The sequence below is a fragment of the Temnothorax longispinosus genome, chromosome 6 (genome assembly GCF_030848805.1).
Source record: "Temnothorax longispinosus isolate EJ_2023e chromosome 6, Tlon_JGU_v1, whole genome shotgun sequence".
Classification (NCBI taxonomy): Eukaryota; Metazoa; Arthropoda; class Insecta; order Hymenoptera; family Formicidae; genus Temnothorax; species Temnothorax longispinosus.
The window spans coordinates 23,208,843-23,231,285 of record NC_092363.1 but is presented as its reverse complement, the minus strand read 5'-3'; the positions used below and the strand labels follow the sequence as shown (position 1 = coordinate 23,231,285).

The 22,443-nt window shown below is 35.8% G+C and overlaps 1 protein-coding gene across 2 annotated transcripts in view; it reads left to right on the top strand.

The window, feature by feature from the left end:
* Window positions 1–18,586: 18,586 nt before the first annotated feature.
* The window catches only part of LOC139815057 (uncharacterized), an 8,768-nt gene continuing 4,911 nt past the window's right edge, over window positions 18,587–22,443 (top strand). For both annotated transcript variants that reach the window (XM_071781661.1, XM_071781659.1), the window contains exons 1-2: window positions 18,587–18,897; window positions 20,798–21,451. In XM_071781661.1, the coding sequence (XP_071637762.1) occupies window positions 20,970–21,451 (482 nt within the window). In that variant the 5' untranslated portion in view covers window positions 18,587–18,897; window positions 20,798–20,969. The remainder of the gene's footprint in view (window positions 18,898–20,797; window positions 21,452–22,443) is intronic.

Sequence of the window (22,443 nt, the reverse complement as noted above, 5' to 3'; positions counted from 1 at the left end):
CGCATTTCGCCAAAATAAAACCGTATCACGTGGCGTGACTCGCGATAAATAATGCAACCGACAGATTTACACATAAATTTTCGTATAAATAAATTATCACGCGCGTTTATATCCAAGACTGTCAAAATAATCCAATGATATTGCGTGTTATGCCGGCACGATATTTGTCTGAAAATTGGACCGGGAAAACCTGTATGATAGATGCGAGATATTTATAATGAAAACTGGAACGGAAAAACCTGCGCTATAAGTGTGAGATATTTACCTGAAAACTGTGACGAGAAACCTACGTCAATGTATACTTAGAACGGAGTTTTATGAGATTTAATTTCTAGCCGAGATTATAGTTGGAAAAAGCGCGTCTATGTATATTCCGGTTTATCTGATTAAATCGAACGCACATACTGTTATTAACTATACGTAATGAGCTGACATGCATATGCACATAGATCACAACATAGACGTAAACGGTGAAAAAAACAAAAACAGAGTCTAATTTAAGAAAGAAAGATATCATGTACAGTTGTTTCTAGTTTACTGACATAATTTAACGCAGCGAAATGTCGAATAAGGTTACTCATAAACGAAAAGTCGCAGATTTAAAGATCGAATTTATACATATGTAACAGCGTCCCATAATCCGGACTGGAGTAGTGTTTTGATTTTTTACGTGTTCTTTTTTTATCTTCTTATTCTTATTAATGAAGAATGCCTCGAAATTTTGTATAATGACAAGTAATTTAAATTTATAATGCTGCAACAAGAATGTCAAGTATGAGAACCTTTTTCAACGAAGACGTTCCTGACATCGAAATATCTCACATCATTAATGAATAATAAAAGTGAAAGCAAAAGTAATAAAATTTGATTAATATTACGATCGGATTGCGATTATAAGTTGCTATAGGTTGTTACTTGTAAGATATAAAGATTTTTCAACGCCTTTCGATAATTGCGCGTCCTCGATTACGGAATTAAATATCGGTTCGATGATGACGATAATCTCTAATCGCGTCTAAGTGTTGTACTGTAATACTTTTTCTCAGTTAATCGAGATATCCACGTGACATACGCAAGCTGCTATAATTAATCACATTATTTGACGTTAACAATAAGAACGTGGAAGAGTCTAATGGTAATCTCTGAATCGCCGCGAGTCAGAGAGACGGGAGGGGTAAGGACGTGCGATTAGGAATTAAATCATTTTTCAAACAAAGATATTTTACAAAATATTTGGTATTTATTCAAACTATCGTACAAAACGATCGAAATAAATTATATGAGAATGGTTGATGTGCGATATTGTGTGAATGTCCATCCCATGACGGTTGATAGCTAATACTGGTTTTGACTAGTGGCCTAAAATTGACGGTTGTCGGCCGGCGAGAGGAATTTTTATCCTTCAGAGCCGTAGACATTCTGACGAATCTTAGGGTTCGAACTAATAATGGCACTGCGGGAGGTCGATGACGATGAGTCCAGGTCATGGGCTGTAGTGTGAAAGGGTCCAGTAGACAATACGAGAAGAGGAAGCCGTTTCTCTGCTGTTTCTTTTAACATCGAAAAGAATGTCTCTTCAACTGATTTGCAGAGGTCCGATTGCACACGATTAACGGCCATCTCCGGATTCCTATGGTCGCTTCGAGAATTCCTGACGGTGACCTTCGAGCCTCTCCCCGATTCTTCCAATGGCGTGATTTTTGTGTCATCTCGTACTTAATTGCTAATCTTCCGACTCTTCTTCTTCTCGAATGGCCGCGTTGCTGGCGTGGGTCGAGACGCGACGAATCGCCGCCGGAAGCCACGCTTTATGAGCGAAATTCAGTTCGTGAGCGAGATCAGACTCCGCGTTGCTTCTTCCCTCGATCAATCGCTCCACCAGAAGGACTTCGGCCGCCGGCAATCCGCACGGCGGGAAAGTGCCACGCGATACGTGCGTAACTTAAGTTAAACATCGTAACTTGAATATCGATGGCACGGACAATCATCTTGCCGTGCGAGAAACAGCGCGAGGATTCTCCTCGCGGCGGTCAGGAGATTACTTCCTGCCCCACGGGAGATGACCTCGATGACTGTGCGTCAACGTGTAGTACCGTCCGAAAGATCCATGATTGCCCTTCGAGCTGTCGTTGCTGCTGGAGCTACAGACACTCTCGGATCTCCGGATAGGCTTCTTCGTCGGGTCCAGCAGGCGATCCAGCATCTGACGGATCGTGCTGTGTTTGCGGTTGAACGGATTGGTGTACATGATGCCGATCTTCCTCTCGAGTCCTCCCTGAGCGTGAAATCTGGCCGCGAATTTCTCGCGTTGCTCCTTCTTCTCAACACTCGAAAGGGCTCGCTCGAGATGCAGCTGGTGGAAACTCCAGCGATCGCCGATCCGTTAGCACTTGGCACAATCCGCACACTTTTCACTGCAGCGACTGTCGCGAGACCAGAGAGATTAACGATGGTCGCGCCGACTTAAAACTTGAATTCAGAGCTCGAACGAATCGACTGTGTGCCGTATACGCTCTGCGAGTGAATGCGTGGACTATCCGGCCGGCCGGGTTTATATAGCCCCGGTGCGTACTCGGCGGCCTTCGGACGAGCTCGACTGACCGACGTCAACTCTTGGAGTTTATGCGACTCGTTCCGAATGCGCAGGTATTCGTGCCGGCGATCCCGCTGCAAAGTGCAGTCGCGTCTGCCGGTATGCGTGAGCGCGTGAGGACGTGTACGCACAAGGGGATAGTCCACGTGCTAATCCATTCGCGCCATCCACTCGGCGGCGCGTCTTGTGGTAAAAAAATAAACCTCGGGACTTCCCTGACCGAAAGAAGACAACGCACTTCGAACTGACGCGTAATAAAAAGTTATGGTGTACCATAAGTTAACCGTTATATAGTTTCATGTCGCGTTAATGATGTTCGTCGGCATCTTGATTGTTAAAAAGAATCATCATGTAAAAAATGTTACAACAGTGGACCCCTGAAAAATTTGAAATTTTATTCCGACTTCGATCCGATCTTTTTCTTAACAAATCAGATTAACTTAGAAAAATTAGATGAATTTTTCACACCAGAAGATATTATACATAACCCTGATACATAACTTCTGATGTGATATGTTGTGTTGAAGGCAATGTGCCTTCAGCACAATATGACTTTGCAATCTCGACAAAAAAAATCAGATAATAGGGTCATAGCAATGAATATTATAATTGGTCCGATAAATAATGTTCTCATTCAACAGAATGAGAATAGGAATGTTGCTCTTCTACGGGATAGATATTTCTCGACTTTTCCGGAGTATAAAATTTACGCAACGGTAAACACCGGCGAGTAATTATTTATTACTGTGTTGAAGGCAATATTCTTTCACATTATTACGCGCAATCTCAGCAAAAAATTGAATAATCAAGTCATAATAATAGCAATGGATATAATAGGTGCAATAAATGACGTTCTATTCAACAGAATGAGAATATAGGAATGTTGCTCTTTTAGAGGATACTTCGACTTTTTCGAGAAATAAAATTTTACACCATCACATAATGGTAAAACCCGGCGAGTAATTCACTCGGAAACTACTTAAGATTTGCATATTAGGACGCAAAGTTTATCTAGTTTCTGACGTCTTGCGGACGTCCGGTTAAACACCGGCAGAAAAATCCGCATTATTCTCATTCGAGTCATTGTATTACATTAACGACGTCTAGACTGATTTGTTTTGCTTGTTCACATTCTTACGTGCATATTTGTGGATAAAAGATACATATCAAAGTTAAAAAAAGGTGCGCCAAAGCGAAAACATTGATTTGAAAAATATAAGTTTTTATTATATCACCTATATGTTTACATGAATATATTAAAATTGATAATGTAGATGTAGTTGACACTCTGAGGTCGTTAAAAAATTCAAACTTGCAACATCTTCAAAATAAGCTTCTATATTTATGTCTTCACTTACGTACCGGTTTTACTTATCCGCTGACATTTTAATCGTTGCTTTAATTAAGTAATAATATAACGTCTTGATGAATTAAATAAGTCGATTAAATTAAATCAAATGTAAAGAAATAAATGCAGTTCTATTTCAGCAGTTTTATTCTCATTCTAATTGCACAAATAGAAAATGCATGCATCATGTATAAGTTTGCTCTCGATGTTTTTATGCTTTGTACGCAAAAGGGAGCGATACAAAGTATTCTACGTCATTGTTAACCGCACCTATTCTTCTCATGTAGTCAACAGACTTATTAAAACAATTCAAACAACAAAATACGAAGTAGAAAAAAGAAATGCGTGCTTCGACTATTTGTATATAGACCCCACACCTCAATCGCAATTATTCGAACGGGGATCTAAAGCAAATTATAGTAAAAGCGCGCTACTGCATCTTCAAAAATTCCATTTGCACGTTGGCGCAGTGATTACGAAAGTCAATGCAATTTGACGGGAAGTGAGATATTTCTAGATATTGCTAAATAAGTGATAAATCTTAACATATTGCTTAAATGATAAAGATATTGCTTAATCTCATTAGCGAAGCCGTATATTAACCTTTAACAAATCAACTTTATAACGCCGAATGCAATTTATGAAAAGAATAGTCCCAAATATGCAAGCTATGCAAAAATTATGCGCATAATTAATTATTTCTATCATTCATAATACTGTTAAACAATAAATTACTTTTTTCGAGCAAAAAAACGAGAATAATCATATATGTCTCATAGTTTTTTGGACGCTGAATACGAGCTCGTTTAAATCACATAATAATTTTGAGAAATTTGGAGTTAAAGTTGTGAAAATGACTATTTAACTCTATTTATATATTAGAGAAGTTTTATTGCAATCAAAATTAAGTATGTTGTTAGGGCTTTTAGCCCTTAAAAGAAAGTTGTGTCGATAACATTGAGTCGATTGCGTCAAAATTGCGACTTTTACATAGACCATTAAGGATCTATGAAATATTTTTAAATTATGTTACTCAAAGAAGGATTTTAAGATCGCTGGAATACTAATCTGATGTCAAAATAGATAAATTCAAAATGGCGGAGCCAATATAGCGGATATTAAAAGTAAAAAATCAACAATTTTAATTTAAACAGTGTAATCATTCAAATAAAACACATAAAAAATGTATAAATATCATAAACACAGAGTAATTAATAAAGGGATGATGATTAAAATTTGTCAAAATAAAATGTACTTTAGATCAAGAGTTAGGCACAATCTTTATTTCATATAAGTTCATGTTATTTTATATAAAATATTGCAATTTAATAATGAATATTAAATATGGAATATATACAATGTATAATTTTGTCCATGATAAAAACGACCCGTGCATGATTTTTATATATAAGAAATAGTTATTAGAAGATCGCATTATCCCGTTGGCAAATTTCGAGGTCAAAGGCAATTTCCATCCTCAGAAGGATCAATGAGAAAAGAAAGAACGGCTGTTTGCTACGTTGGAATAACTCATCTACCAACGTACAAAAAAATTTCTACAGACTCCGTAGCGGAATTCACGTGCTATGAGTAATTATGGTAATTAACAGCTTATAACTAACCCAATCAGCGTGATTGTTTTCGTGTGAATTAACACATGACTAAATACCGCGAATAGGTATAATTTTATTATCTTGTCAATCGATTGCGACTATAAACGCGTAACACGCGTAGCACACAATTTTATTTATGCGATGTAACGGAAGGTTACAATCTTCTTAACAGACTTCCGAAAAAAATTATTACCATTGGAAATATTACGATCAACGTACGAGTAATAGACGAGTAATAAACAATCAATTATACCACGGTCGATTTATCTATTTGCGTCATCCACCTCTTTTGCGGAAAAATCCTATTACGCGGAAAAAAACTTACGGAGGTAAAAAAAACTAATTTCCAAGATACAAAGATTACACGTTACTTGTTTCTGGAGTCACGCAGCTCGAAGGTTCTAGAACTGTCGAAGCAATCGGTAGGTTCCGTTTTGTATATAAGGTAATTTACGCGTAATTGCAAGAGCGAGAGTTGTACGATTTTGTACATTGTAGCTAATAACATGCCAATCGTACGATGTTATCGTACATGTATAACGTCACATGCATCGCGTGAGGCATGACGTTTCGTGCCATTAATAATGGATCCATCCAGACGCGGATCAGATGTTTGTTCGTTATAGAACAATCTGCTTCAGAGATAAAAGCTTCGTACGATCTCAACGAAACTTCAGCTTAATACTTAAGTGTTTACCGCCTATGATTGCGTCTCATTGTACAGCGAGACGTACTCTCGCGAAGATCTATACTTCAAAGAACCGCACGTGGCAATAATTGCTATATGTTGACACTGTCGATTAGTCTTGAAGTTAATTCTGAGCACACACATAACTAAATGTTCTATGAAACTTTAATACTTCTGAAGCTGCCGATCTTCATATCGCTTCGAATTAATTATTGTAAAAATAGAAACTATGCGATGAATGAATGTTTACATTTCTTCAATACTTGACGCAAGTTGCGCAATCAAACTTGCAAGCGAAATTTGTAATCTTAAGACGCAAATGTGTTGCGAGAATGCTGGGAAAAATGCTGGAATGAGTTCGATATTTTTCAAGTGTCCAACGTGTAGAAATAATTGCTCGAGATGGTGCGACACGTGTCACAAGTAAAAAAGGAAAGAAAAGCTCATAGTTTCATCGACCGCAAGGTTACGTGTTTAATTCGATTTCCTAGTCGTTGTGCCAGCTCTGAATTGCTATTATTTCGTAACGCGTCGGCTTTATTGGCTGTCGAATCACGCGTTGAACGTCAGAAACACGCCTACGATGACATGGCACGCGAGTAAATGCGGAATACCGCATGGCGATAGAATTTATCGCTTGAACTTTAGCCCGGTGGTTAGCGCCGGAAACCGATATTTCAAGAAGAAGAAGCGACGCGACATAGTGATTGAAAATGCTAAAATCGATCTGCTGTGAAAATACAAGCGATCCTCTGTAAATCGCTATGCAGTATCGTTATCGTTATATTGTCGTTGCGTAGCTTTTTTATCATCATTATGAGCACGTAACGACAACATAACGAGTTACAGAATCGCGCTACGGGTCCGTTATCGGAAAATGGAAGCGCTGCTGACATTAGATCTAAGCTATATCGGGTCTAGCTAGGTCACGGGTTATCGTTTACATAAGCCCGAAAGAAACATACATGTGCAATTAAACAATTAAGTTGCCTGATATATTGCATATTTAAGGTATAATGTAATTACACTTGTACGCGTGTATTTCCTCTAATACAAAATGCACACAACTGACACAACACACTGATATTTATCTGATGCATCTAATTTCCTTTGAATAAGATATTTATAAGTTTGGTAATATCCTTCTCTCTCTAGAATCTGAAAATCTAGAAATAGATACGACAACGAAATCGAAGAAGCGGCAAGAGCTATAATAAATTTTCGACATGCGTCCCGCATGTGTGACTCTAAGGAGAAACAGCCGGAAATAACTGATGTCTTTTATTACTGAAGTCACTATTGAATACTAATGCACTCTTACAAGTAGCCTCGATGATACGGGCGATTATGGCGGATTATCTTTATACACACGCCTCATATCTAAAATCGCCACAAGCGATTGCGGCCTTATTTCGCTGACCCCATTATTCACGATCGCAATCGCCGCTAATGAACAGTGTGCTATCGTTAGATAAAACTCAGATTTCTTTTTCAAATATTAGGTCTCTATAACTGTAGTGAAAACCGGAAAGTCGCCAGCTAATTTTCAAACGTTATCACTCGTATTCGAAAATGTATTCTATCGATAGCGCTCTTGATTTTGTCTTATGAATATGAATTTTATCTTAATCTCAACGAGCCATAAAATACATTTACACGAAAAAAAAATTATAGAGAAATTACATTTGCATCAGTTAACTTCTATTTTCTTCTTCTGATGCAAATTGACGGTTGGAAAGAGTACGGAAACGCTTTAAAATATTAGTACTATAGCAAAAAAATATATCAAATATTTGTGAAAAAGAGATTTATCGAATAAAAAAAAATTTTTTTTACGAAAACAAAGCTTCCTCTATGAGGAAGCAAAAGAGAGAAAATGAGAGATTTTAGATTTATGGTCTGGTTATTGATGCATGTTTTTTAAATACCAATTTTCAGAGATGAAAAGTTCATATATCCTTGCATTCCTTGCAATTCTAATTCACAAAAACTGTAGCTTATTATCGAATCTAATTCTTTCCACTTTTAGAAACGCGGACGAAAAGCAGCTTAGCGAATCGCTAAGAGGTCAATCGACGCATTAAATACCTATTGACCCTCGTAAGCTCGTTTATTGGTTTAATAGGTTGCATAGACAAGAATAAGTTTGAGCGTGTCTTTGCGCTCGAAGATTTTGACAAGCTGCTAAAGAAATATTTCACAAGCGCTTTCGATAAGAAAAAAAAAACAGACTCATTAATCCCTCCAATAAAAATAATTTATATAATAATCGTGAAGATACAATTTTGATATTAATTATTATTTGCGGGGTATTTTTCGCGCTTTAACTTTTTGATAAAGTCTATTATCATGTCTCATGTGATTGTGCTTACAATTAGTCAGTTCAAAAGCTTTCATATTGTTTTGAAGCCAGATTATCGTGTTGCAGGTCGACGCACCAGACCGGATTAATCGAGCGGAATTTTTTCAGCGAGATACTCTGGGGTGGCGTGAAAAGTTTAAAGCGATTTGGATAAAACAAACCAATCTCTTTCGCGCAAAAAATTGGAAACGTATACATCTCGCCGTACATACATCTCTCCTTCGTAATTGTACAATACAACAGTTTTTTCCGAAGATTAAAATACTTTTTTCTAAAGATTCCTTTCTACTTGGTGCCATTTTCTGATATTATATTTTTTCTAGGTAGCATATTTTTCCCAAGAACTTTTTCCCAAAGATTTAAAATATACAATAGTTTATTTTTCAAGATTTCTTTATGTATGATAATTTATGCTTGAAACTGATTGCTTTGTAGCTTTGAGACACACTCGAGACATAATACGTTTAACATTATAAAAGAAATTTGCACTTTGCCCAATTAAGGCTCCTGGGTATTCGCCGCGGCCATGTTAGATGGGTAACGTCAGAGACGAGAAATGACGCGCTAAGAATCCTTGGATGCCACTTACAAATAAAAGATATTAAGTAAAAAAAAACACTTTAGACTTAGCTCACTTATAAAATGTTCCAAAAACTATTCTTTTCCCTGACAGTTAATGAACAGCCGTAAAATGAATATGATACGAAGCCCAGTCATGCAGGCAGCGAGTACCAAGAGCCTTAAGGCTTTATGAATTGCCTCGCAGCACGTGAGATTTCTACTTCGAGATAAAGTAATTAGTTAAATAAAGGTAATTACGAATATTTCTTATGAACAAAATATAAAAATATTACAACACAATGCGATTATAAAGCGATCATACAGTATTGCTTTATTGCCACGTGAATTAATCTTCTTTAATAAAATTAAATTGTAACCCGAGGTAATTTAATTTTCTTTCAATATAAAAATGCAGAATTAGGGAGCTCTGTAAATTCTCGTATTAAATCCATGCATTCCCATGCATCCCATGAATCCCCGAAAGGAGAGAAACCTCACGAAAAGATTATTTACTTAAAAAGTAAAGAAAAATACGCAGTTTGCAGTCTCGCGAGAAAGAGAATCCGGTTCGCCAGATATTAGGATATGCGCGAAACTACCAATAAATAAAAAACAAGTTTTTAAACTAGTTTCACGATCCTCGACACACGTGGAACCAAGAAAAAGAAGACGAAGTAGGGTGAATTAATACATGTAGAGATTGCACCTATATGTGTAATATGTCCTGTACATGGGCAAAATATGAAGTTAACAATATATAGGATTACATATGTCATATATAATTGAACCACGATTTTGGTCTGTTTTGGAGTTTGCAATTCCTGCGAGATAAAAAAGAGACTTGTGCAATTTCTCCACTTGATCAAAATATATAAATATTTCTTTTTGTTTCTCGGATACACCCCAAGAAACAAAAGAAAATTAAGACCATTAATATCCGGCATCGTTGTAATCGCGAAAATAAATTTTATGAATAAAATAATATCGCATCGCGAAGTGTTGCGATCAGTAATTAATCGTAGAAAATCTGCTGTATTCTTTTCGTGTTTCAAAGTGCGCTATTGATACATTGCAAATCGAACGATAAGCAAATTCGTCTCGTTTGCATCGGCACGCTCGATTAAATTACCTTGTGCGCACGAGTTAACGTCACTGTAATTATGATTAATTAACTTGCTGCGTCGTTGAAACGAGACGCACTTGTGTGACGCTTATGCGTTGCGGATAGTAACAAGTTGTCACGGCTTCTTACAATTAATCGATAAAAATGACTCGTCAAAATCGAAACTAGAAACGTCTTCAGATACAGACGAGAGAGGATTAACATCCTGTTGAGTGTCAATCGATTTCTTGTCGACTGTCTGGAATAATCTGGATAGATTCTGCAGGATTTTTATCTCGCGCGTGTCTCACAAATATTTAATCTCAGTGTTCTTTGACTTATGTCCATTTCTATCAACGCAGATTAATTTTAATCTTGGTTTAACTTACCTGTCATCTTTTCCTAGTTCTAAAGGCCCAGTTTTTCACCAACGTCGATTAACTGTAACTTTCGATTAAACTCACTCTTCGTCTCTTTCTAGAGGGACAGTTAGAAAGAGATGAAGAGTGAGTTTATTCGAAGGTTACAGTTAATCGATGCCGTCTTTCGGAAGAGACGTTAAACCGTTGGTCCAAAGGAAATGGTAATGGAAATGGATGAGTTGGGGATAGGGTTGGGTACGTCCCTTTAAAAACGCCCTTTAAGGCCCCTCGGGGTAAATAAAGTATATATCTTTATCCAGTTAATCAATGTTGGTGAAACTGGACCTTAGAGTTAGAAAAAGATAGAAAGTAAGTTAAACCGAGATTAAAGTTAATCTACATTGCTAGAAATGGGCATTAGAGCGTTATTTTTTCTTACTTTTAAATTTTCGATATAAAATATCTTTCCAAATACGCGTTGCATAAAATAAAAATTTTCTTGACCTAGAATGTGCTGTAGAAATTGGGAATGAGATTCGGTATATCTAGCGTATATTTATGAAGATAAAGTGTCTCAGCGAGAAGTCATACACTTTCAGTCGCTTATTATTCAGAAAGAAAGTCCTTTCAATTATCACGTTTATGAGAACTTTCTTTTTTGTTTTGAAATTTTCGACGCAAGAATTTGAGGTCTCCGCGTTTTGTACATTCGAGTCAAGAGCTATTCTCTATTAATCACTGAAATATTGTTATCCATTTTCTTCCGTCTATTCTGCGAATGCAAAAATGCAAGTAACGTTTCACGTGATGTCTGTCCACAACGAAACGATCGATACGTGTATCATTAGAAAGTCGTTAAATCGAAATCCAAGGCCAATCGTGATATGGGCGTATGTTAGGTAGGTTCCTGACCTACCCAGGGTGCACGTGCTGAGATAAAGAGAGATGGAGAGAGAGAGAGAGAGAGAGAGAGTGAGAGAGAAATAAAAAAAAATGTTCCAGGTCAAACACGTGCGTCAGCAATCGTAGAAACGTAGAATATACTTAACCCATGCTCGTGTAATTCTTGAAGTTGTCAGGTACAGTTAAATTCTACTCCGCAAAACTTTAGATTCTTGACGAGATTCGAGAAAAGCAGCGCACCTTCGATCCATTTAAGTTAATGGTCAACAAAAAGATAATGTTTCACCTCGTAAATAGTGTTTTATCGCGCAGTAAGAAAAAAAGAGAGAAAAGCAAAAAGAAAAATGGGATAAACGAAATGACGTCAAAGGAAGAAACAGTTGATCTCTGAACGACAATTATAGAGTACAGAAAAATATGTTTCTTGTTGAAGCTACTGACGTAGAGATATACGAGCGATAACACAGTGAAGTACTATTGCGATCTAGAGACGCGATTCGCATTTGCGTGAAATGTTGACAAAAACTATTGCCGACAGCGATGTGATATGTGACTACCATTTAAACGTAATTTCAATGTTTTCTGCAAAATCAATTGGCAGAGTATTTATATTGCTAGGCGCAAAAAATGCACTATAGAGTTTTCTCGTAAATCATGTTTATCCAATCATGATTATCTGTGTCATATTAATAAAAGATTAGTTATCAAGTTATTGTCGAGATATTAAACGACGAGATAATGTGCAACAATGCTTTTCCGGTAATGATAAACCGAGTTGAATCTTGGAGACAAACATAAATCTACAGTGCAATTCTGCAAAATATCCTTCGAATGGTTTTTCCTCGAAAAAATGCGCTGATGAATATAAATTATTGATAAATGTTTTTCCGTTATTGTTTCAATAAAGAATAACATTGTACTCCATAGTTTCACAAATTTCACATCAATTGATTTCATCAAGATCAAATTGTCCGTGCATGACATAAATTTAGGAGATATGCAGAAAAATGTTTGACGGGATTTAAATCCTCGCAAAATTTCAGAAACGGGAGAGTCATACATTTAACATTTCTTAGCTGTCATAAAGATTGACAGTTCCTTAAGGCCCCCGCACAATGAAAAATATAAGGAACAAGGAACAGATATTAGCGATTAAGACTAAGGAATCAGGAATAAAACTGGATCTACAATGAAAAACACAGGCAACAGAAAAAGGGAATAACACAGGCAACAGATTTTTAACCTATCGGAAGCCGTGTATCAGTGCTCTACACCAGCTTTATTCCTGATTCCTTAGTCCTAATCGTTCCTTATATTTTTCATTGTGCGGGGGCCTTTATACTTTCAATATTTTAGTATTCAGTAATGTATAATTTATTTCTCTTATTTCAAACGCTTTTTTATTTATATCATATTTCTATAAGCTATATTTAATCATACTTTTCCAATTGCCGGATAACACATGACTTGTTGAATGCTCGTCGATCAATCGAGATGACAAAATTGGACAAGAAACTGAAGAAATGGGAAAAAATTAAAACGGAAAGATAACATAATCATCAATTTGTATCTTATAATTTATGTATCTGCTTAATTATAGACATATTACGGGAGTAGCAAGTATTTGATTAATCATATATATAATTACGATAGTGAAAGTATAAAAAATGTTTTGTATACGTTATTACGATATCAGCGATCCCCTTATCCTTATCAGTCTCTTTTCATTCGCGACAAAGGGTGGAATTAAAGTAATTTTAGATTCTGCAATCTCTACGAGGGGCTAATGATATTGTTGAACCGAATGTCGCGATAGGGTCGCAAGTGCAAGTGCACTGCAAGTACTCGCAACCTTCAGTCTAATCGAATGTTGCAACAGTTGGACTCGCCTATCATAAATCACTCGTGCGAACGTCGCTCTTATTTTTATCGAAGATATAGACATAACATGACATTTTTCACGACTATGTGGTATGTCGAGCACTTTTCTCTTCTTTTCTTTGACTATCGCGATCATGTTTGCCATTATCATATTGCCCCCGTATTAATAAAATGTACCTTTTATTACGATACAATTTTATTCACCTTGCACGTCCTCTATTGTATCTCGATAACTTAATTTTTAAATTTTACATCAATGAATAATCGTATACTTATTCGACGAGTATTATCACTTATCAGCAAATCATATTTTGGTATATTAACTGACTATTGAAAAGAACTTATATATATGAAGGAATAAAATCCAGTAATGTATAATTTTTTTTTCCTTTTAAAACTCTTTTACATACTTATATATGAAAGGGTAAAAGCCATATAGTGGTGTAAGTCAAATTTTTTAAAATATTGACTTGTGTGCATAGATTCAATCTATACAATATACAAATTGCATCTATGCACACGAGTCAATATTTTAAAAAATTTGACTTACACCACTATATGACTTTTACCCCTCCATATATAAGTATGTAAAAGAGTTTTAAAAGAAAGAAAAAATTATACATTACTGGAAATATATATATATATATATATATATATATATATATATATATATATATATATATATATATATATATATATATATATTTCCAGTAATGTATAATCCTTTTAGATAGTATTATATCCTTTTAGATAGTATTAAAATCAAATTTCCCTCCTATAAACAAAAGTGTTAATTAACTCAATTCCAAGGTAAGGTAATAATTTGCAAACGTAAGATTATTATTAATTAAAATGCGGCAAATTTCGGACTATCGTAAATTGTCACTCTGTTATACTGATGAAAATCGGCAGAAAGAACGGATATCACAGATCGAGATGAGAACCATGAATGATCTGCGGTGACGCGCGCCGCGCTGAGTAAATAATTTTATTGACAATACGCACGAGCGATCGCAATTACGTATGACGTAAGAAGTGACACTTGTGACTTTTGTTGAGAAGTCGGTAATAACTCTCTTCCTTCCGACTAACGGTTCTTTCCCGTACGTTCGTGATAAAAAAATGCGACAATTGTAAAAATCTATTACGCGGGGAAACATCTGTATATCGAATATGTATCTTTTATTATCGATTTAAAAGTGCCATTATAATCAACGTGTACGATAATAATAAATTTCTTCTTGGACGATTTTATACTTAATCATCATTTGACGCGATATTTAATACATGCAAAAAAACACGTAGATTCAATTTTCCTTGAAGTAAGTGGCAATTTCTTTTTTTCAACTCGTTTTTCTCGTTTAATGATTTGTAGGAATTAAAAATAAGTAAATAATTAAGTTATTCTATGTAGGAATTAAAAATAAGATCATTTTCTGCATTATGCCGTTGCGAAACCTGTCTTTTTCTCGTTCCCTCGCGATATTCTCTCTTTGTAATCCTAACGGCTATCTCGATTAAACTTTGATTAACTTATAAAATAATATCTGTATAATTTTGTTGTTTATTAATTTTTTTTGTTTAACATATAGATATAAGATTATTTTTGACGATATTGATATTAGAATTGTATAATAAAAAGTTCCAGGAATATTATTGTTTAATAGATTTATCATCCTCCGGCACTGCAATCGAGCAATTGTAATACAAGATGCATAAAATCTATTAGTGAAGAAACGCTGTGCTAATGGGCAATGCTAATTATTTAGTTACTGATTATTTCGCAGATATATATATATATACTATATATATATATATATATATATATACTATATATATATATATATGTATAGGAGGAATTGTGCAATCACAATTAAATCGAGGGCATATTTCAGAGTCTAAATAGAATTTAAGATCAAATTAAAATCGTTTTTTAAATTACTTTATATTATTTTATAAGTAGACTATTTTACAAATTAAATTTTTATTTGTTTCATGTTTTACGTAGGGGAGACCGGGGCTAAGCCGACAGCGGGGCGAACTTGACACTAGGCTTTTTGCCAATTTAAATCTATCGTAGAAACTTGTCTTTGCTACTGTAAATGCGTCTTTATGTGCCAGTATTATCAACGGAATTTGGTAACATTCTGAGTTATAGTGTAATTTTTAACGCGACATAAGTGTTTTTGATAGTGAAAAGTAATTTTTCTGATCTCTCGAAAATGTCTACTCTTTCATCGAGCTTTACTCTTGCGAATCTACCGCTAAGTGATTTTGATGGGAAATTCGATGCTTTATACGAATCCGATAATAATTTTTGCATATTTTCAAAATTTATATATTTTTGGAGTAACAAAAGTAAAAAACGACGTTCGGGGCTAAGTCGACACAACGCCACCGGGGCAAAGACGACACTAACCTAAAGTGACATTATCGCAAAAAAGGTCTCTGTTTCGTCCGATTCCGATGACAATTTAAGGAACATCTGTTGCGTGTGTTCGGAAAACATTTCATTAGCTTCTAATAACAAACAATGCATCTTATGCAACCGTATGGCTCATGACGAATGTGTGCGCACATCTGATCGCGAGTTTACGTGTATAAATTGTTTTTCAGATAGTTCAGAAAAAGATAATTAAAAGTTTAATCTTTTTTTTTTTCTCATTATTTTAAATAATTGTTTACTTTGTTCCGACTTTTTGTTTCTAATACACAATGTCTTTTTATTTGATAAACAATGTATTTTTATTTTTAAACAATAAAAAAATAAGTTCCAGATCAAATTGTGTCGATCAAGCAAAGTGTTGAGTTTGCCCCGGCGGAGTGTCGAGTTCGCCCCGTCATTTTTCAATTCGAAAATTTGTCTTCGCGTCACTTTTCCTTTCCTGGCGGCAAAACAAAGCGACGTACAGCAAAACTTCTTGAATCAATTTTGTACCTGAAGAAACACTCTTTAAATATATATCATTGAATTTGCCTAAAAATTTTAATTAAATATTAAAAATTGCCTTTGAAAAAATAGTGTCGGCTTAGCCCCGGTCTCCCCTACTATTACAGCGTAAATATTTCATAATATAAAATATCGCTACATTCTTTTCTAAATAAAAAATTATAGAAATACTTTTTTCTTTTTATTTCAAGTCTAAAGATATTTTAATACAAAAATCAAATTCTCCAGATAATTAAAGATAGCGTAACGTTGGGACAACGAATTATTTAGTTAGAAATGTTGCAATTATATAGACGGGCAATTCTGCCAGTTGAACTAATCACTAATTAAATTAATGGTTTGGTCGAAATTACTTTAAGGTTTGATTTTGATCAAACTTCGATTAATTCATAAACTATTATCTGTATTATCTTTTTAACGTAAATAATTATTAACTTTGGTTGTTTGTACATGGAAAAAAGATTCAATTAAGGAACAAAATACTGCTAGAATGTTTTTAGCAATTCTGCCAATTAAACTAATCATTGATTAAGTTAATCGAGGTTTGATCGTAGTAGTGGACGACTTCAATCCGAAACTCTGATTAATTTATTCAGTAAATCAACTTATCAAGCAATATATTTGTTAACATGGATAAAATTATTACGGATATAATTTTTTGTTGGTTAACGTATGGAAAAAAATTAGATTAGGGAATCATGACGTAGCTAGAAATTTTGCAGCGAGCAATTTTGCCGGTTGAATTATCCACCGATTAATAAGTTAATCGGAGTTTGGTCGATATCACGGCCTGAGTCACTTTCAGCGCTTCTCATCGCGTCGCGCGATCTTCGCGACGGAGATTGAAAAATCGTTCAAAAAATTGACTCACCATATCGCTACCAATCGGGATTGATAAACGCCGGGAAGATTCATGATTCATTCTCCGCTCCGCTCCGGCTGGCCGGCAACCATTACCCGCCATCTTGCGGATTTTCCGGGTGCCAAACGAACACGTTCGGCGGCGCGATGGAGCGATATCTCGTTGCGGTTTCGCCGCAATTTAAGTACACAAGTTGTTTCATTATTTCCTTGAAATCACGAAATGTTTTTTTCCTCAGGCGAGTCATTCTGTTAACAGAAAAAATCAGCAATTCTCATTTCCGGTTACTCACACCGAAAAAACCTCTTCCTGGAAGAGAGACAAATAAGATTTGAGGTACATATATCTTCTCGAAAGAACCGACATTAATAATAATCGATAATAATTATCACCGGCTTTATCGCGACATTCTTCTTCGACAAAAAGCTACCGTTCGGTCAAATCAAAATAAGAAACTGGAAATAAGCTCGAAATTATATCTCACCTCGAGGCAGACAGACGCGCGCTTTCTCGTCGCGGATCCCGAGAACAACTTGAAGTGCGCCGCATGCGCGCGCGCTCGAGGTTGGCAGCAGTTAGGGATCCTTTAATGAGAGATAGGACACCGAAGCTGCAGGATGGGGATTGGTCGTCAGCCATTAATGGGATATTTCCGCTTTGAGTATATTTTAGTAAAGATAATGTATAGTATATGTCAATTTATTATGACCACAGTATAACTAGCTGTACATACATACTGTGTGTGACTGTGTCATAACTGATAAAGTGAGTAAGAGAAAAAATAAAAGTGTAAGCATTGTACTTAATAAATCCAATTTCATTAAAATTGAATGTGATTTTATATTATCATTTAATACTGAAATGAGAATATATATAAAGAATACATAACCTCAACTATAAATCATCAAATTAACTAATATTGATAAATATAAGCTCAGACTATCGCGTCAACACATTTTTAGTATAAAAATGATTTTCAAAATTGTTCTGTTTTTTTTTTTCATTTATTGAATTTACAAATTTGCTAAATTTATATAAAAACTCTTAAATTTATCAAAAAAATTATTTATTGCATTATTTACTGCATTTATTTTTTTGTGATAAGTTAAATTTATCAGTATTTATTGTTTGTTACTATTTACTTAATTTCTTAATTTACGGAATTTATTTTATTTAATTAAGTTTTATTTATTTACTTCAATTTAATTGAAATAAGACATATTTTCGATACAGTTATTTTGTTTTATTTAAAAATGACGCGTAATGCCTGCCGTCACTTCCGCTTCCATTAATGGCGGCTTTGTCCCATCCCTCATTAAAGGATCCCTAACTTCTCGAAGACGATTTGCGCTCGAGCCACGGTAGCGTGCGGACGTAGATCGTTCCCTCTTCCGCGATCCTGCGCAATTGTGCCCATTCATTCCTGTATCGGCCAATTTTCCTCGTGTCGCACGGGTTTTTAATATAAAGTGTGTTTGGTGTTTCATTGTTCGCTCGGACATTATTCACCCGTATTCCGGGTTTTCTTTACGGTTTTACTTTTTTAGTGCTGTTTTTACAAGACTTTCATATCGTCACGGAATCCAGCAAGGAGATAAGCAGGCTTCGGCCACGTGCATTCCTAATTTCAGCGATGCCGCCCTTAGCCAGCAGAGGCTTACCACGACGTTAAGTGAGTTTAATGAGTTTTCAAACAGTCTCGTAAAAGAGGCCAGTACGCATATAACTTGCCAGTGAGCCCCATTAATTCGCCTATCATTAGATCTCACTCTCCGTCTAGAGAACGCGAACTCTCGTCAGATTTTGAAAACGATTCCATTGATTCCCCGCAGGAATCAGATAATAGCATGGGGGGGGGGGGGAAATAAAAACAAGAAACGTAATTTCGTAAATGCTAAGAGCGCGAGTGATAAGACTCCCTCCCCCCCCCCTCGACCTCACATCGGTTTTACGGCCCCAAATACAGGCCCAATATGACCGTCCTCGATAACATCAACCGCGCGGTAACCGATTCGGCACGTGCGGCATCCGATTTCATTGCCCACGAAAACTTGAATCAAAACAACTCGAAAATCCAAAACAAGGACGCCGCGATAGCTTCCAATAACGAGACGGTTGAAATCGACACAGAAAAATCCCCTCTCGTAGATTTGACGATGAAAATTGACCGCGTTGACGATACCAGAATGGGTGTTAAACGTCCGACCGATGACAGCCTCCCCCCGAGTGGGGGTGGGGCGCCAGATTCACCCGCTTCCAACAAAAAATACCGTAGAGAAGCTAACAGGCACTCTTCTACGGATCTTCCGCCGTATTTAGTACACTTTCAGTATGTGGAAACTAATGTCTAATCCCCGACTCCCTTTTAATTTCTAAATTTATCAACGAATCTCTAGGAGACTTCTCGAGGACGCGCTAGGCATTCGTTACTTCCGGAAAGGCGGAATGTTGATTGGCCGTGTTCAGCAGGAACAAACCGTTCAGTAGCAATCGAACGTGATTGGCTCTTACTTTTAGATCTAACAAATCAACGTAGCGTGTTGATAAGACGGCACTCAACATTGCGATCATATCCAAAATCAAACTACACACGGGTCCAGAAGTTTTAATTTTAACACACATCTAGTGCGACACTTTATTTCAAAGTATTTAACTTTTTTGCTATGGTGGCGTTGGCCCAATAGCGATTATGAGGTACGGCAGCATAAGCCGCCTGAGCCGCCAGCGTTCGCCTTGGAGCGAAGAAGTGCTATGACTCCACTGTTTTAACTCGTTGCATTAAAGATATATAATTTTTCAAGCATAAAAGTAAAACGGGATTTACATAAGTACAAAATTATATTTTAAAATTATATTTTATTATTATTTTAAACTTCGTATTTAATACGCTACAAGCAAAATTAGTATTGTAAAGTACTCAATGTACGTTGTTCCATAGAATAGATTTTTAAATTAAAATGATAAATAAATACGACTTGGAGATTTTTCACAAATTTATAATTTAGATGAAACAAAAACCATGACAGTTCAAAATAGTGGGAAGATAATTGCTGAAAAAGGTTTCAAAGCTGTGTGTAAAATCAAAATTTAATCACCTGTTTTGATATTTCCTTCGGTGAATTACCGCGATCACATGCTGACTGGTGCTCCGCCTAACTCGTTGGGTCTGGCCAATCCATCAGGCTGTATGACCAATAAACTTTTTGTTAAAACAATACAGCATTTTGTACAATTTTCATACAGCACGTAGGATAACTCATCACTTTTGATCTATGACAACTATGAGAGTCAAATAAGTTTAGAAGTCCTTGAGTTAGCAAAAGCAATAGGTGTCTACATTTTAACGCTATATACCTCCGCATTTATCACACCGGATGCAGCGCCTTGATGTTGGTCTATACGGTCCATTCCAGAAGTTTTACAATTCTGCTATTGATTCATTGATGCTAAGTCACCCGGGGAAAACAGTATCAATTTATGAAGTAGCTAATTTTGTCGGCATAGCCTTGCCACGCGCTATGGCACCAAATAACATTATCAATGTTTTTAAAAAGACAGGAATTTTTCCTTAGGACCCACATGCATTCAGTGATGAAGATTTTCTCCCGAGTTTAGTTTCGGAACGGCCTTTCCATCAAGTGTGACAACAGAGGAAACTGACAACGTAGCAGGTCCATCACAATATAATCTTCTTTACAAGAAGTAAATGCTGTAGCAAACGACTCATCAAGCACGCCATCGAGGATGTCTGTAGCAAACGATTCATCAGGCACGCCATCGAAGATATTAATAGATAAAGATTTACAGTCAACGGCACAAGAAAAAGAAGCAGCTGACGAGGTCCCAAGCCAGTTTAAAAGTCCCGCAGAAATTAGAGGCTATTCAAAGGCAATACAAACGAGAGGGTCGCGGAAATTGAACGGCACGTCGTCGTCATCGTCATCGTCGTCGACGTCGTCGTCGGGCAGGTTAATTCAGATCATCGATAAACTGGAACGCCTGCTGGATCCTAATGTCGTGTCGCCTCGCAAACGCATCTTGCGAGAGCTGGAGAGAGTCTCGTTGGATGATCAGGCGTCCAAGAGGCATCAGTATGGAACTAGAAAACGTAGACAGCAGGGTAGTAGCAAAATTTTGACTGATTCTCCGGAGAAAAAAAATTTAGTAGAAAAAAAGAAAAAACAAGAAGAAAAGGAAAATAAGATACGAAAGAGAAAACCAAAAAAGTAAATAGACGTTCTTACAGTTATTAATAAAGAGAGTTATTAATAAATTAGATAAAAAGAAAAAAGTATAAACGTTTATGTTTTTTGTTTGTAAAAGAGTATAAACATTTTTTTTTGTTTGTAAAAAAATGAGCATTTATGTATTTTTTTGTTCTAAAAAAGAACACATACACAACAAATATAATAAAGATCTAAAAAAAAAAACACGTACACAACAACTGTAATAAAGAAACATCATTAAGGGGATCCTGCAGTGACTGGCGAACTTCCTCGATGTCGATAATGTCAACCTTTCTAATTTTGTTTTCCCTATATCTGTCTTTGTCTAACGAAATGACATCTGTCCTTTTTTCGATTGCTCGCCATCTCTCGCAAGATCCGGCAACTACTGTTGCTGCTCTTCTTGTCATTTGCATCCGTATTTGCATTACTAAAATAATTTTTCGATGGATCTTTTTTTGTACGCATTGAATCTTACTTCTACTTGCACGATATTATTCCTACATGTTTTCCCAAGAGCAGATGATAAAAATTATGTATGTATAAATTGCAGAATTTTTGTTTTAAGCAAATATTGTCGTCAGGTGACAGCTGCGTATGTGCCCAAATAAGTAATATTTTTAATTTTTTGGTGTTTTTGATATAAAATCGCGTTTTCTACCCATAGATTTTTGTGCGTACTTTAATTCTAGACCAAAAACTTGCAATTCTGTAAAGCCAATTAAAAGATCCATCGAAAAACGATAATGTCGGTAAATCATACGGCTGCAGGATCCCCTTAAGGAAATTAGATGTTACTACTAATTTATACTTTTTATAATTTTACTTCCTATTTACTTGATGCAAACTTTCGGGTATCATTGTAAATATTTTAAAGAAATCAGATATTACTGATTTATCATATCTGCTTGACGCAAAAATTCTGATATTATTGCTTTTATAGTTAAAAATACAAATAAAATTATAACATCAAATATTATTTAAAAAATTTT